At 36.1% G+C, this 14,019-nt stretch overlaps 1 protein-coding gene and 1 long non-coding RNA gene across 7 annotated transcripts in view; one reads left to right on the top strand and one right to left on the bottom strand.

Moving 5' to 3' along the window:
- Positions 1-14,019, bottom strand: part of NMNAT3 (nicotinamide nucleotide adenylyltransferase 3) — a 114,670-nt gene that overhangs the window by 51,935 nt on the left and 48,716 nt on the right. For both annotated transcript variants that reach the window (XM_011286148.4, XM_011286147.3), the window contains exon 2: positions 13,011-13,160. In XM_011286148.4, the coding sequence (XP_011284450.1) occupies positions 13,011-13,119 (109 nt within the window). In that variant the 5' untranslated portion in view covers positions 13,120-13,160. The remainder of the gene's footprint in view (positions 1-13,010; positions 13,161-14,019) is intronic.
- The window catches only part of LOC109491483, an 80,563-nt gene that overhangs the window by 50,522 nt on the left and 16,022 nt on the right, over positions 1-14,019 (top strand). For all 5 annotated transcript variants that reach the window (XR_006585462.1, XR_006585460.1, XR_006585461.1 and 2 more), the window contains exon 2: positions 13,367-13,512. This is a non-coding gene — a long non-coding RNA (uncharacterized LOC109491483). The remainder of the gene's footprint in view (positions 1-13,366; positions 13,513-14,019) is intronic.

Here is a 14,019-nt window from a genome sequence, read left to right as displayed (position 1 = left end):
CCATACTACTTTCTATCTCTATGCATTCTCATATAAATGTTTCTCATATAAATGTTTCTCATATAAATTTACTCTAAGTTTCTCATATAAACGTACTCATACAGTATTTGTCTTTTTCTGATTGGCTTATTTCATTTAGCATATATGTCCTCAGGATTCATTCATGCTACAGCATATTGCAGAATTTCCTTTCTTTTGAGGGTGAATAATAGTCCATTGTATGCATATACCACATTTTGATTATTCATCCATCAATAGACACGTGGGTTGCTTCCACATTTCAGCTCCTGTGAATAATACTGCTATGAACAAGGGTATACAAATGTCTCTTTGAGACCCTGCTTTCAATTATTTTCGGTACATAACAGAAGTGGAATTGCTGGATCATATGGAAATTCTATTTCAACTTTTTTGAGGAACTGCCATACTGTTTTCCACAATGGCTATACCATTTTACATTCCTATCAACAGTGCACAAGGGTTCTAATTTCTCCACATCCTCGCCAACAATTGTGGTTTTTTTTTTTTTTTTTTTTTTTTGATAGCAGCCATCCTACTTGGGCGTGAGGTAGAATCTTATTGTAGTTTTAATTTGTATTTCCCTAGTGATTAGTGATGTTGAGCATCTTATCATGTGTTTCTTTGCCATTTGTATATTTTCTTTAGAGAAATGTCTTCAATTCCTTTGTCCATTTTTTAATTGGTTCATTTGTTTTAAGTTTTAGGAGTTCTCTATTTTTCTGGGTATTAATTTCTTATTAGATACATAATTTGCAAATATTTTCTCCCATTCTCTGGGTTGTCTTTTCACTCTTGTTAGTGTCTTTTGATACACAAAATTTTAAGATTTTCACAAAGTCCAACTGGTCTATTTTTCCTTTGGTTACCTATGCCTTTGGTGTCATATCCAAGAGATCACTGCCAAATCATTGTTAAAATTTTATCTTATGTTTTCTTTTAAGAGCTTTATTCTTTTTCTTATACTTAGGTCCTAGATCCATTTTGACTTAATTTTTGTATATGGTGTTAGGTAAGGGTCCAACTTCATTCTCTGGCATGTGGATGTCCAGTTTTCCCAGTACCATTTGGTGAAATGACTAACCTTTCACAATTGAATGATCTTGGCACCCTTATCAAAAATCATTTGACCCTATATGCGATGGTTCATTTCTGGGCTCTTTATTCTATTCCCTTGGTCTGTATACTATCTTTATGCCAGGACCACATTGTTTTGATTATTGCAGCACTGCAGTTAAGTTTGAAATCAGGAAGTGTGAGTTCTCCAGTTTTGTTCTTAAAGGCTGTTGTGCTATTTGGGGTTTCTCGAGATTTCCTAAGAATTTTAGGATGGGTTTTTCTATTTCTGCAAAACATGTCATTAGGATTTTGGTAGAGAATGCATGGAACTGTAGATTTCTTTGGATAGTACTGACTTTTTAATAGGAGGTTAAAAATTTTAACCTAAGTTATTTTTAACAATAACTTTTCTCAACCCATGAGCATGGGGTGTTTCCATTTATTTATAACTTCTTTCAGCAACTGTGTTGTCTCCTTGGTTAAGATAATTCCAAAGTATCTTAATCTTTTTGATGCTATTATAAATGGAATGGTTTTCATAATTTGCTTTTCACATTGTTCATTGTTAGTGTATAGATATAACTGAATTTTGCATGTTGACTTTGTATCCTGCTATGTTGCTGAATTCATTTATTCTAAAGATTGTGTGTGTGTGTGTGTGTGTGTGTGTGTAAATTTTAGGGGTTTCTACATATAAGATCATATCATTTGCAAACAGATAATTTTACTTTTTCCTTTTCAATTTGGATGTGTTTTGTTTCTTTTCTTGCTTAATTGCTCTGGCTATAACTTCTAGTACTTTGCTGTAGGAGACATATGTAGAAAAATGTTACTACACCCAGTGTCAGGGAAATTACTACCTCTGCTCTCTTCAAGGAGTTTTATGGTTTTAGTCTCTCACACTTAGGTCTTTAGTCCATTTTGATTTTATTTTTGTTTATGGTGTAATAAAGTGGTCTGGTTTCATTCTTTTGTATGTAGCTCTCCAGTTTTCCCAACACCATTTGTTGAAGAGACTGTCTCTCCTTGCATATGCCTGCCTCCTCTGTTGAAGATTAATTAACCATTTAATTTTGGGTTTATTTCTGGGCTCTCTATTCTGTTCCATTGACCTATGTGTCTATTGTTTGTGCCAGTAACATACTATTTTGATTACTAGAGCTTTGTTCTATGTCTTGAAATCTGGAATTGTGATACCTCCAGTTTTTTTTTTAAGATTGCTATGGCAGTTTGCGGTCTTTTGTGGTTTCATACAAATTTTAGGATTGTTTGTTCTAGTTCTGTGAAAAACTTGATAGGGATTGCATTAAATGTTCAGACTGCTTTGGTAATACAGACATTTTAACAATATTTGTTCTCCCCACCCATGAGCGTGGAATATCTTTCCATTTATTTATGTTGTCTTCAGTTTCTTTTATCAATGTTTTATAGCTTTCAGAGTACATGTCTTCACCTCCTTGGTTAAGTTTATTCCTAGGCATTTCATTATTTTGGGTGCAATTGTAAATAGCATTGTTTTCCTAATATCTCTTTCTTCTGCTTCATTATTGGCATATAGAAATGTAACAGATTTCTGTATATTGATTTAGTATCCTGCAAACTTACTGAATTCACTTATCAGTTGTGGGTTTTCTTGGCATCTTTAGGATTTTCTAGATATAATATTATGTTATCTGCAAATAGTGAAAATTTTACTTATTCCTTACCAATTTGGATGCCTTTTATTTTTTTTTTTTTGTTGTTGTCTGATTGCTGTGGCTAGGACTTAGAGTACTATGCTGAATAAAAGTGGTGACAGTGGACATTCTTGTCTTTTTCTTGATCTTAGGGAAAAAGTTCTTAGTTTTTCACCATTGAGTATGATGTCAGCTGTGGGTGTTTCACATAGGGCCATTATTATATAGAGGTATGTTCCCTCAAAACCCCCTTTATTGAGGTTTTTATTATCATGAATGGATATTGTACTTTGTCAGGTGGTTTTTCTCCTTCCACTGAAATGATAGGGTTTTTATCCTTTCTCTTGTTGATGTGATGTATCACATTGATTGATTTGTGAATATTGACCCAGCCTTGCATCCCAGGAATAAATTCCATTTGACTGTTGTGAATGTTTGTTTTTTAAGAATTTTTTTTTAACATTTATTTATTATTGAGGGACAGACACTGAGCATGAGCAGGAAAGGGGCAGAGAGAGGAGGAGACACAGAATCCGAAGCAGGCTCCAGGCTCTGAGCTGTCAGCACAGAGCCGGATGCAGGGCTCGAACTCACAAACTGTGAGATCATGATGACCTGAGCTGAAGTCAGACACTTAACCGACTGAGCCACCCAGGCGCCCCTGAATGTTTTTTTAATGTATTGTTGAATTCAGTTTGCCAATATTTTGTGGAGGACTTTTGCATCTATGCTCATCAGATATTGGCCTGTAATTTTCTCTTTTGGTGGTATCTTTATCTGGTTTTTGTATCAGGGTAATGCTGGCCTCACAGAATGAATTTGGAAGATTTCCTCCTTCTTTTATTTTTTGGAATAGTTTGAGATGAATAGTTATTAACCCTTATTCAAATGTTTGGTGGAATTCTCCTGTGAAGCTGTCTGGTCCTGAACCTTTGTTGGAGTTTTTTTGTTTTTAAATAAGTTCAAATTTTAAATATGTTCAAATTCTCTACTTCTTCCTGGTTCAGTTTTGGGAGGTTACGTTTCTAGGAATTTATCCATTTCTTCTAGGTTATTGAATTTGTTGGCATACAATTTTTCATAATAATCCCTTATAAGAGACAAATAACTTCGTATTTCTGTGGTGTTATTTCTCCTTCCTTCCTCCTGCCCTCCCTCCCTTCTTTCCTGTTTTTTTTTTTTTTTGAGTCTCCTAGAGGTTTATCAATTTTGTTGATTTGTTGAAAGAACCAGCTCCCAGTTTCCTTGATCTGTTCTACTGTTTTATTTTTTTTTTAGTTTCTATCTTACCCATTTCTCTTGTAATCTATATTATTTCCTTCCTTCTACTGATTGTGGCCTTTTTTGTTCCTTTTCTAGCTGCTTTAGGTCTAAGGTTAGGTTGTTTATTTAGTATTTTTGTTTCTTGAGGTAGACCTGTATTGCTATAATCTTCTCTGTTAGCTTTTGTTGCACCCTAAGATTTTGGACTATAATGTTTTCGTTTTCATTTGTCCATGTATTTTTTTATTGCTTCTTTGATTTCTTGGCTGACCCATTCATTGTTTAGTAGCAGGTTATTCAACCTCCATGCATTTGTTTTCTTTCCAGACTTTTTCTTGTGGTCGATTTCTAGTTTCACAGTGTTGTGGTCAGAACAGATGCATGGTGTGCCTTCATTGTTTTTGAATTTGTGGAAACTTGTTTTGTGGCCTAATGAGTGATCTACTCTGGAGAATGTTACATGTGCACTGGAAAAGAATGTGTATTCCACGGTTTTAGGATGGAATATTCTAAATATATCTGTTAGATCCATCTGGTCTAATATGTCATTCACAGCCACTGTTTCATTGCTGATTTTCTGTTGGATGACCTATCCATTGATATAAGTGGGATGTTAAAGTCCCTTACTATTATTGTATAATTACCAATTTCTTCCTTTATGTTTGTTAATAGCTGCTTTACGTATTTGGGTGCATAAATATTTATAATTGTTCTTTCTTGTTGGATTGTCCTCTTTATAATTCTACAGTGTCCTTCTTTGTCTCTTGTAACTCTTCTTGTTTTAAAGTCTATATTGTCTGAAAATAGTACAAGCACTCCTGCTATATTTGATTATTTTCATGAAATATCTTCTTCCAACCTTTCATTTTCAATCTATTTTTGTCTTTGGATATAAAGTATCTCTTGTATATAGTATATAGTTGGATCATGGATTTTTTTCTTCTGCCAATCTCTGTCTTTTGATTGGAGAGTTTAAAAGATTTACAGTTAAAGTAATTCCTGATAAGGACGAACTTCTGTCATAGTGCTATTTGTTTCCTAAACGCTTTATGGTTTTTTCCCCCTTTTTCCTTCATTACTGTCTTCTTTTGTGTTTAGTTGATTTTTTTGTAGTGGAATGTTTAAATTGCTTCTCATTTCCTTTTGGGTATATTCTATAACTATTTTCTTTGTCGTTACCATGGGGATTACACTTCACATCCAAAAGTTACAACACTTTAATTTACATTTACACCAGTATAACTTCAATGGCATACAAAATCTCTGCTCCTTTAAACCTCCGTCCCCTTGGGGCGCCTGGGTGGCGCAGTCGGTTAAGCGTCCGACTTCAGCCAGGTCACGATCTCGCGGTCCGTGAGTTCGAGCCCCGCGTCAGGCTCTGGGCTGATGGCTCAGAGCCTGGAGCCTGTTTCCGATTCTGTGTCTCCCTCTCTCTCTGCCTCTCCCCCGTTCATGCTCTGTCTCTCTCTGTCCCAAAAATAAATAAACGTTGAAAAAAAAATAAAAAAAAATAAAAAAATAAACCTCCGTCCCCACCCTTTTTGGTTGTTGATGTCACCAGTTAACATCTTCATACAGTGTGTGCCCCAAAACATAAACTTATAATTCTTTTAAATGCATTTGTCTCTTAAATTATATAGAAAACATGATTTGGAATTACAAGCCAAAGTTACAGTAATACTAGCTTTTAGACAAATGAATTTTTTTCTTCAAATGTATCAATCTCTTAAATTCTGTAGGAAACAAAATGTGCAATTACAAACCACTGTTGCAATAACACTAGATTTTATAATTTCCCATGTGTTTACCTTTATTGAGATCTATTTCTCCATTCAGATTTGAGTTACTGTCTAGTTTCCTTTCACTTCACCTTACAGAACTCCCTATTTCTTGCAGGGTAGATCTAATGGTAACAAACTCCCTCAGCTTTTGTTAATCTAGGTATGTCTTAATTTATCCCTCACTTCCCCACCCCCCCCCCCGGACTATGATGAAAATTTAATGATTTATAAAGCATTTGGCAAAGAGCAAAGTGCTCCGCTAGTGTGCTGACAATGTTTATCACAATGTATCAAAAAAATAAAAAAATCATGTTGAGGTTACTAAGTAGAGAAAATTTTCAGTATTTTACTAACCATTCATCTCAACATTCACATTCTATGTATCTTCTCATGGTCAACAAACTTATTCAAATGATTTAAGTTTATTCCACTATTTAAAGTGGAAATTCTCGACAATAATTTGAAACCATAGAGTTCTCTTCATTTCACCACTGGCTACCTTGTCCAAAAGTTCTTTTAACTATTCCTTTGACACATAATAATAGCTCTTAATCTTACTGGGATCTGGATTCAAAGTTAGGTTCTTGCTCACAAAATGTAATCAATTTCATGTCCCTCCCCCCGCCCTCCCAGATACCATCTGATTGAAACTTGTAGTGAATTTCTGTTAGATAATTAACTTCGTCTGGGGGAACCTCTTTCATGGGAATTCCTAATTCAGTCTTTAAATGTTTCTGTGTTGCTCATTTTACTCCAACTGCATCATTTTCTTCTAGCTCTCCTGGATTACTTACTGGATGACTATAACAAGTATTGGTAAAACAACCTGAAAAGGTAATTTCTGCATTTGATCTCTGTTGTAGCAGGAGCTTATTTTCAGTGTTGAATAAGAAAACCCTACAAGCTCAATGCAATAATCCTTTCTCTATGTTTTCATTCAGGTGACAATCCTTTTTGGTCTTGGCCCCAATTTTATTGTCATTTTCATCAGTAAGGATACACATGTCTGCCAGGAGTTGAACCTGCTTACAGAGGTTGTCAGTATCTATCTCAGGCAGTGTTAGGACACATCAGATCTGTCCCACAAAACACGGGTCCCAACCTCTCTCCCACTTTTGAAGGACAGTTTTGCCAGATACAGGGTTCTTGGTTGACACCTATTTTCTTTTAGCACTCGGAATGTATCAGCCCACTGTGTCTGGTCTCCACAGTGTCTGATGAGAAATCTGCGGAAAATCGTATTGAGGCTCCTTGTATGTGATGATTTGCTCATTGCCCTCAAGATTCTCTGTGTCTCCCTTTTGCAAATTTGGTTATAATGTGTCTCATTTGATTATAATGTGTCTCAGTGTGCATCTCTTTGCTTTCTCCTTACTTGGCACTCATTGAGCTTCTTGGATATTTTTATTTATGTCTTTCATCAAATTTGAAAAATTTTCAGCCATTATTTCTTCAAATATTCTCTCTCCTCCTTTATTCCTCTTCTCCTTCTTAGATTCCCACCGTGCCTATGTTGGTCTACTTGATGGTGGTCCAATGGTCTCTTATACCCCATTTGGTTTTTAATCTTTTTTTTCTTTCCTCAGACTTGATGATTTCCTTTGTCCTATCTTCCAGTTTGCTGATTCTTTGTTCTGCCTGCTCAAATCTGTCTTTGAATCTTTCTAGTGAATTTTTAATTTCAGTAACTGTAATTTTCAGCTCCAGATTATCTTTTTAGCTCCTTGTAGGTTTTCTGTCTCTTTGCTGATACTTCCATTTCGTTCATTCATGGTTTCTTGACTATCTCCACATCTTCCTTCAGTTCTTTGAGCATCTTTAAGACAGTTGCTTTAAAGTCATTGTGTAGTATATCCACCCTCAGGTCTTTCACAAGGACAGTTTCTGTTGATTAACCTTTTTCCTTTGAGTGGGCCATACTTTCCTGCTTCTTTGTAGGTCTTGTGACGTTTTTGTAGAAAACTGGACATTTGAACCTAATGATGTGGTAACTCTGGAAATCAGATTCTCCTCCTTCCCCAAGGTTTGTTTTTGTTTTTGTTATTGTTTATTATTTTGCTTTTTAGTCGTTTTAAGCTGTCTCTATCCTGAGGATCAGTCTGAGGTGTAAACTTAAGGTCTTTTCTCAGTCTTTCTCTGGGCATGTGAGATCAATTTTTAATTTCTGCCCCCCCCCTTACATGCAGTTATTTTTAATGTCTGGATTCCACAATAGAAAAAGAAAAATAAGGGGAGAGGGAAAAGGCATTGGCCATTTAAATCCCCTGGAAATCCCTTCAACCAGAGGGGGAGAGGCTTGCAACAAATACTGGGAGTTGGGGGAGGTGCAAAAGGGGATCAGAACACAGATCCCTGATATCTGGGGGACAGTGTCCTTTTTGCCATCCTTGGCTATCACAGGCTGTGTGCAGGCTGCTCCAGGAACATGTATGCAGCTGCCTGCCACGTGGGGGCAACTGTTAGTGTGCTAAGCACTGAAACTGATTGAAGTTAGCTGCAATTTACCTGCCCCAGTCTTCCCTTAGAAGTTGCAAGCCTTCAACAGACTTGAGTTCCAAAATGGTTACATCAGACCGATTCTGCCAGTGCAACTGCTGTTTAGGTGTGGAGACAGATTGCTGGTGCTCCCTAGTCTGCCGTTTTCCCCAAATCCTCTGTAGGATGGTTTTTAAACCACACATGAAATTTCATTGATACACAGCTATTCAGGTTACCTATTCTTAAAAAAAAAAAAAATCTATTCTTGAATGAGCTTCGATAGTGTGTCTTTCAAGGAATTTGTCTATTCCAATTAAGATGTCAAATTTATAGGCATAAAGTTTTTTATAATATTCCTTTATCTTTTTCATAGCAGTAGAATCTGTAGTTATGTCAACTTATTCCTGATAATGGTAATTTGTGTCTTTCCTCTTTTTTTCCCCCTTGATAGTCTATCTAGAGGTTTATCAATTTATTGATATTCTCAAAGAAACAGCGATTGGTTTATTAATTTCCTGTAACATGTTTCTGTTTTCTATTTCATTAATGTCTGCTCTGATCTTGTTTATTTTCTTATGCTTGCTTTGTGTTTACTCCTCTATTCCTAATTTCTTAAAGTAGGAGACAAAATCATTGATTTGAGACCTTTCTTTTATTTTCCTAATATGGTGTTTAGCACTATAAAATTTCCCCCAAGTACTGCTTTAGTGACATCCCCCAATTTTTGTTTTCATCTCTAGTTCAAAATATTTTCTAATTTCCATCTGGATTTCTTTTGTGACCACTGGGTTTTTAGAAGTGTGTTATTTCATTTTCATGTTTGGGGATATTCCAGAGATCTGTTAGTGATTTCTCAGTGACTTCCATTGTGGTTGCAGAATGAACTTTGTGTGATTTCACTCCTTTTACGTTTATTGAGACTTCTTTTATGGCCCCAAATATGTCTATCTTGGTAAATTTTCTCTGTGTCTTAGAAAGGAAAATGTATTCTGCTGAGTGTTCTATAAATGTCAACTAGGTTGAATTCATTAATAATGTTCAAGTCTTCTATATCCATATTTTTTGTGTACTTTATCAATTAGAATAGAAATATCTGACTGTAATTGCAAATTTATCCATTTTTTTCTCGCAGTTCTATGTTATTGAGTAAAAAAAAATATTAGGGTAATTATTTCCTCTTAAAGAACCGGTCTCTATAATTATGGGATCATTTTCTTTATGCCTGGTAATATTCTTTCCTCTGAAATCTTTTTTCTCTGATATTACTATAGCCGTTTCGGCTTCCTTTTAATTAGTGTTAGCCTGGAGTAGTTTTCCACTCTTTTACTTTGAACCTATCTGTGTCCTTATATTTACTGTGTTTCATGTAGGCATGATATGACTGTAGTCGGGTGTTGCTTATTTTATCCAATCTGACAGCACCTGCTCTTTAGTAGGAGTTGTTAGACTACACTGGACCCTTAGGGGTGCCAGTTGAAAATCCACATATAACTTTTGACTCTCCCACACCCCAGACTTAACTACTAATAGCCTACTGTTGACCAGAAGCCTTACTGATAACAGAAACATGTATGTGTTGAATACCATATTTTTACAACAAAGTGAGCTAGAGGAAAGAAAATCTTAAAATCATAAGGAAGAGAAAATACATTTTCGGAACTGTATTCATTGAAAAACATCTGCATAGGGGCGCCTGGGTGGCGCAGTCGGTTAAGCATCTGACTTCAGCCAGGTCACGATCTCGCGGTTTGTGAGTTCGAGCCCCGCGTCAGGCTCTGGGCTGATGGCTCAGAGCCTGAAGCCTGTTTCCGATTCTGTGTCTCCCTCTCTCTCTGCCCCTCCCCCGTTCATGCTCTCTCTCTGTCCCCAAAAAAATAAATAAACGTTGAAAAAAAAAATAAAAAAAAAAAAAAAAAGAAAAACATCTGCATATAAGTTGACCTGCATAATTCAAATCTGTGTTGTTCAAGGGTCAACTTATATTTTATGTGACTATCGGTACAGTTAGATTTAAGTCTGTCATTTTGTTATATGCTCTCTATTTCTCCCCTCTATTCTTTGGACCCTTTCCTCTTTACCTTTCTTCTTTTAAATTAACTGAGTATATTCTGATTCTGTTTTATCTCCTTTGTATGCTTATTAGCTAAACCTTTGCCTTTTTTAGTGCTTGTATTAGTGTTTATAATAACTACTAGCTATCTTTAACTTGTCATAATGTACTTTTAGGTGATATTATACCACTTCATGTACATGAAACTTAAATAGTCTTCTTCCATTTTTCCCCTCCCCCTCTTTATATTGTCATATATTTTATGTAATATATATTTGTCACATATTTTACTTCTATATATGTTATAAACCCCACAATATGTTCCTATTATTTTTGTTTAAACAGTAAGTTATCTTTTAAAGAAATTTAAATAATAAGAGAAAAACTTACATAATTGCCCATGTGGTTATCAGTGCCGTGTATTCCTTTGTGTAGACCCACATTTCAATTTGGCACCATTTTCCTTCTGCCTAAAAGATTTGAGCATTTCTTGTAGTGAAAGTTTGACTTTGTAGTGAAAGTTAGACTGAAATCTTTCAGCTTTTGTATATCTGAAAATGTCTTAATTTTGCCTTTGTTTCTGAAAGATATATTTTTGCTGGATATAGAATCCTAGGTTGACAGTTTTTTCCTTTCGGTACTTTAAAGATGTTATTCCACTAAATTCCCTTTTGCTGAATTCACTAATGGGAAATCTGCTGTCCTCTTTATTTTTGTTCTTCTGTGACTGCCTGTAAGATTTTTTGTTTATTAATGGTTTTGAGAAATTTTACTATCATACACCTTGGTGTTGTTTTCTTCACGTTTCTTGTGTTTGGAATTTGTTGAGCTACTTATAAAATCTGTTCTCATCAAATTTGGAAAATTTGCAGTTATTTATTCAAATAATCTTTCCTGTTCTTCCTCTTTTTTTCCTTCTGGGATTACAATTACAAGTATTTCAAAATTCCTTTAAGTTACCCCACATCTCATTTATATTCTTTTCTTTCTTTTTAGAATTCCTTTTTTCCCCTCTGTGTTTCATTTTAGATCATTTCTACTGTTCTGTCATTAAGTTCACTAACATTTTCTTCTGCAATATCTAATCTATTCATCCTTTCCAGTGTATTTTTCACCTCACATACTGTTTTCATCTCTTAATGTTTGAGTTGAGCCCTTTTTATATTTTCCAGGTCTCTACTTCTGAACATATGGCACATAATTATAGTAACTGCTTTAATGCTATCTGCTAATTCTAACATCTGTGTGAATTCTGTTTCAGTTTCAATTGATTGATTTTTGTCCTCATCATGGGTATGAGTATAGACTTTAAATTTTTTTGTCACAGAACAGCAAATTGCCCTCCAGGAGTGTTTTATCATTAATCCTATCACTATCAATAGATGAGAGTGCCTGTTTCCCTTCCTGTCCCCCCAGCACTGAATTCTGTAAGTCTTTAATCTTTGCCAATCTCACAGGCTAAAGCTATTTATTGAGCACCAACTCTAAGCCTAGTGATGGATGGAGGCAACTCTGTGGTGCTCAAGCAGCCACAGTAGCTGCCTTCATGGTGCTTATAACCCAGTGGTGTTTGTTTACCATGTTTTTCTTTGTATTTTCACTGATAATTAGCAACGTTGAGCATCTTTTCCTAAGTTTATGTCACTTACATTTCTTCTTTGGTATACTGCTAACATACACTGGATTGTTTGGATTTTTTTTATTCCTTTGTAAGAGCTCTAATATTTACTAAGGGTAGATACCCACTTTCAGCTTTTGAATTAAAAATATTTGTTTCATAAACAAAGACATTTCCTTTAAAACAAGTGAACAGTACATAACTTCTTTGAAGAAATTATTTGCATGTTACTCAAATACTTTTTCTTCTACATTAAAAAAAGTAGGAATTGATTCTGGTTTAAAGACACTGCCCTTAAAGCAAAATAGTTTTGAACAAAAAAATATAAAATACATATATGGATATATAAAGTATACATAAATGTATAAATGCTTTCATATACATCTGACATCAACATATAAATGACTTACATTCTTTAGAAATAATTATGCAGATTCTGAATGCCATTTTACTCTCTTAATAATGGAATGGAAAGTCAAAGAGATGAAACATTTCTAGATTAAATATTCCCAGCTGATTAAGTATTTCTGGCAGAGCCTTGCCATCTATATTGGAAATGCCCTACATGCAAGACTGTTAATTTGTAATTGTCTAAGATCTATTCAAAGGAGAAAATGTCAAAATTCCCATTATAGTGTGTTTACTTACCTGCTCAAGAGTAGCAAAAGCTCTCATGCACAAGAGCAGCAAGGCACATGCTACCTGTTCATCTGGCTGTGCAGGTAAATGCTTCCTGGCACCGCCAGGGAGAATGCCTGGGACACAGTTTCTGTAAAGTGCCCAGTGTCTTCTTAGCCTTCATGGGCAACATGAGGTGGCAGGGGGTGGTGGGCCCTGAGAAGCGTTCAAGTTTATGGTCAGGGATATAATGGTACACGTGGCACAGGGCTGAGGGGTGTTAGCTGGCCGAATATGATGGAGGAAATGTATGCCACCAGTTATGCTGTGAATTCACAAATTGAGCAGCTTTACTAATGGTGATGATGATAACCACCAGCAAAGCCCCATGAGGCCCAATCCACCGGCTCTTCCATTGGCCCTGCCCGCCCCCCCTCCCCCCAACTGACCTGTTTGGTGTAGGTGGTCTCTGGCCACCTCAAACAAGCGCAGGTGCATGTTGGTGATGGGATTGAAGGAGCCACAGGCCAGGAGCACCACTGGGATTCGACTCTTCATCTTGTCAGGCACCTCCACACCCACGGCAGTGGCCACCCTGCCTTCATGGGGACAATAACTCATGTTAGAGAGCTGGCACCAGACAGCTGTGTAGATCAGTGTCCCTAAAGTATACATATGTCATTACATCTCATTTATAAAGGTGACTGGAGGGCAGTAATAACAATAACAACATTTATGGAGGATTTACTGTGGGCCGGGACCTGGGCTAAACACATGTCAAGGTATCTCCCTTGTCTCACCAAAGCCTTGAGTGAGTGGTCACCTCTCCAGCTCCGGGACCTTAGCAGCTGCAGGACTGGAACCCAGGCAGCCTGACTGCAGAGACCTTGTTCTTCCTGTAACCTCTATACCCTCCTGGGCTCTGATGAGTCACCTTGGAATCTATAGGAGGTATGTAAGACACTCATAATGTCATCTCTGGTAGTCCAAGTGAAACTTACGTCCCAGAGTAGACTGGTAGTTTAAAAAAAAACTTTTTAAAAAATACTTTCAGATAATGCAAGCAGAATTCTAACACTTGAACAAGGACTTCCTGTATATCCTTTACCTAGTTTCCTCAAATGTTAATATCTTACCACATTTGCTTTATCACTCATTCTCTTTCTACACACACACACACACACACACACACACACACACACACGTGCACGCATGTAGACTTATATTTTTTTCTAGAACGTTTAGGGGTAAGTTGTAGACACAATACCTCTTTACCTCTAAATACTTCAGTATGTGTTTTCAAAGAACAAAGGCATTTTCTTATGTAATTGAAGAGTAATGATTAAAATCAGGAAATTAATATTGTTACAGGACTATTTAATCTGCAGATCTTTTCTGACTTTACCTCTTGTCCTTTATCTAGGGCCAAAGCAGTATGAGGGTCCTGCCCACCCTTGT

The sequence above is a fragment of the Felis catus genome, chromosome C2 (assembly GCF_018350175.1).
Source record: "Felis catus isolate Fca126 chromosome C2, F.catus_Fca126_mat1.0, whole genome shotgun sequence".
NCBI classification, from domain to species: Eukaryota; Metazoa; Chordata; class Mammalia; order Carnivora; family Felidae; genus Felis; species Felis catus.
Note: the sequence above shows the minus strand (reverse complement) of the source record. Positions and strands in the feature narration are given on the sequence as shown.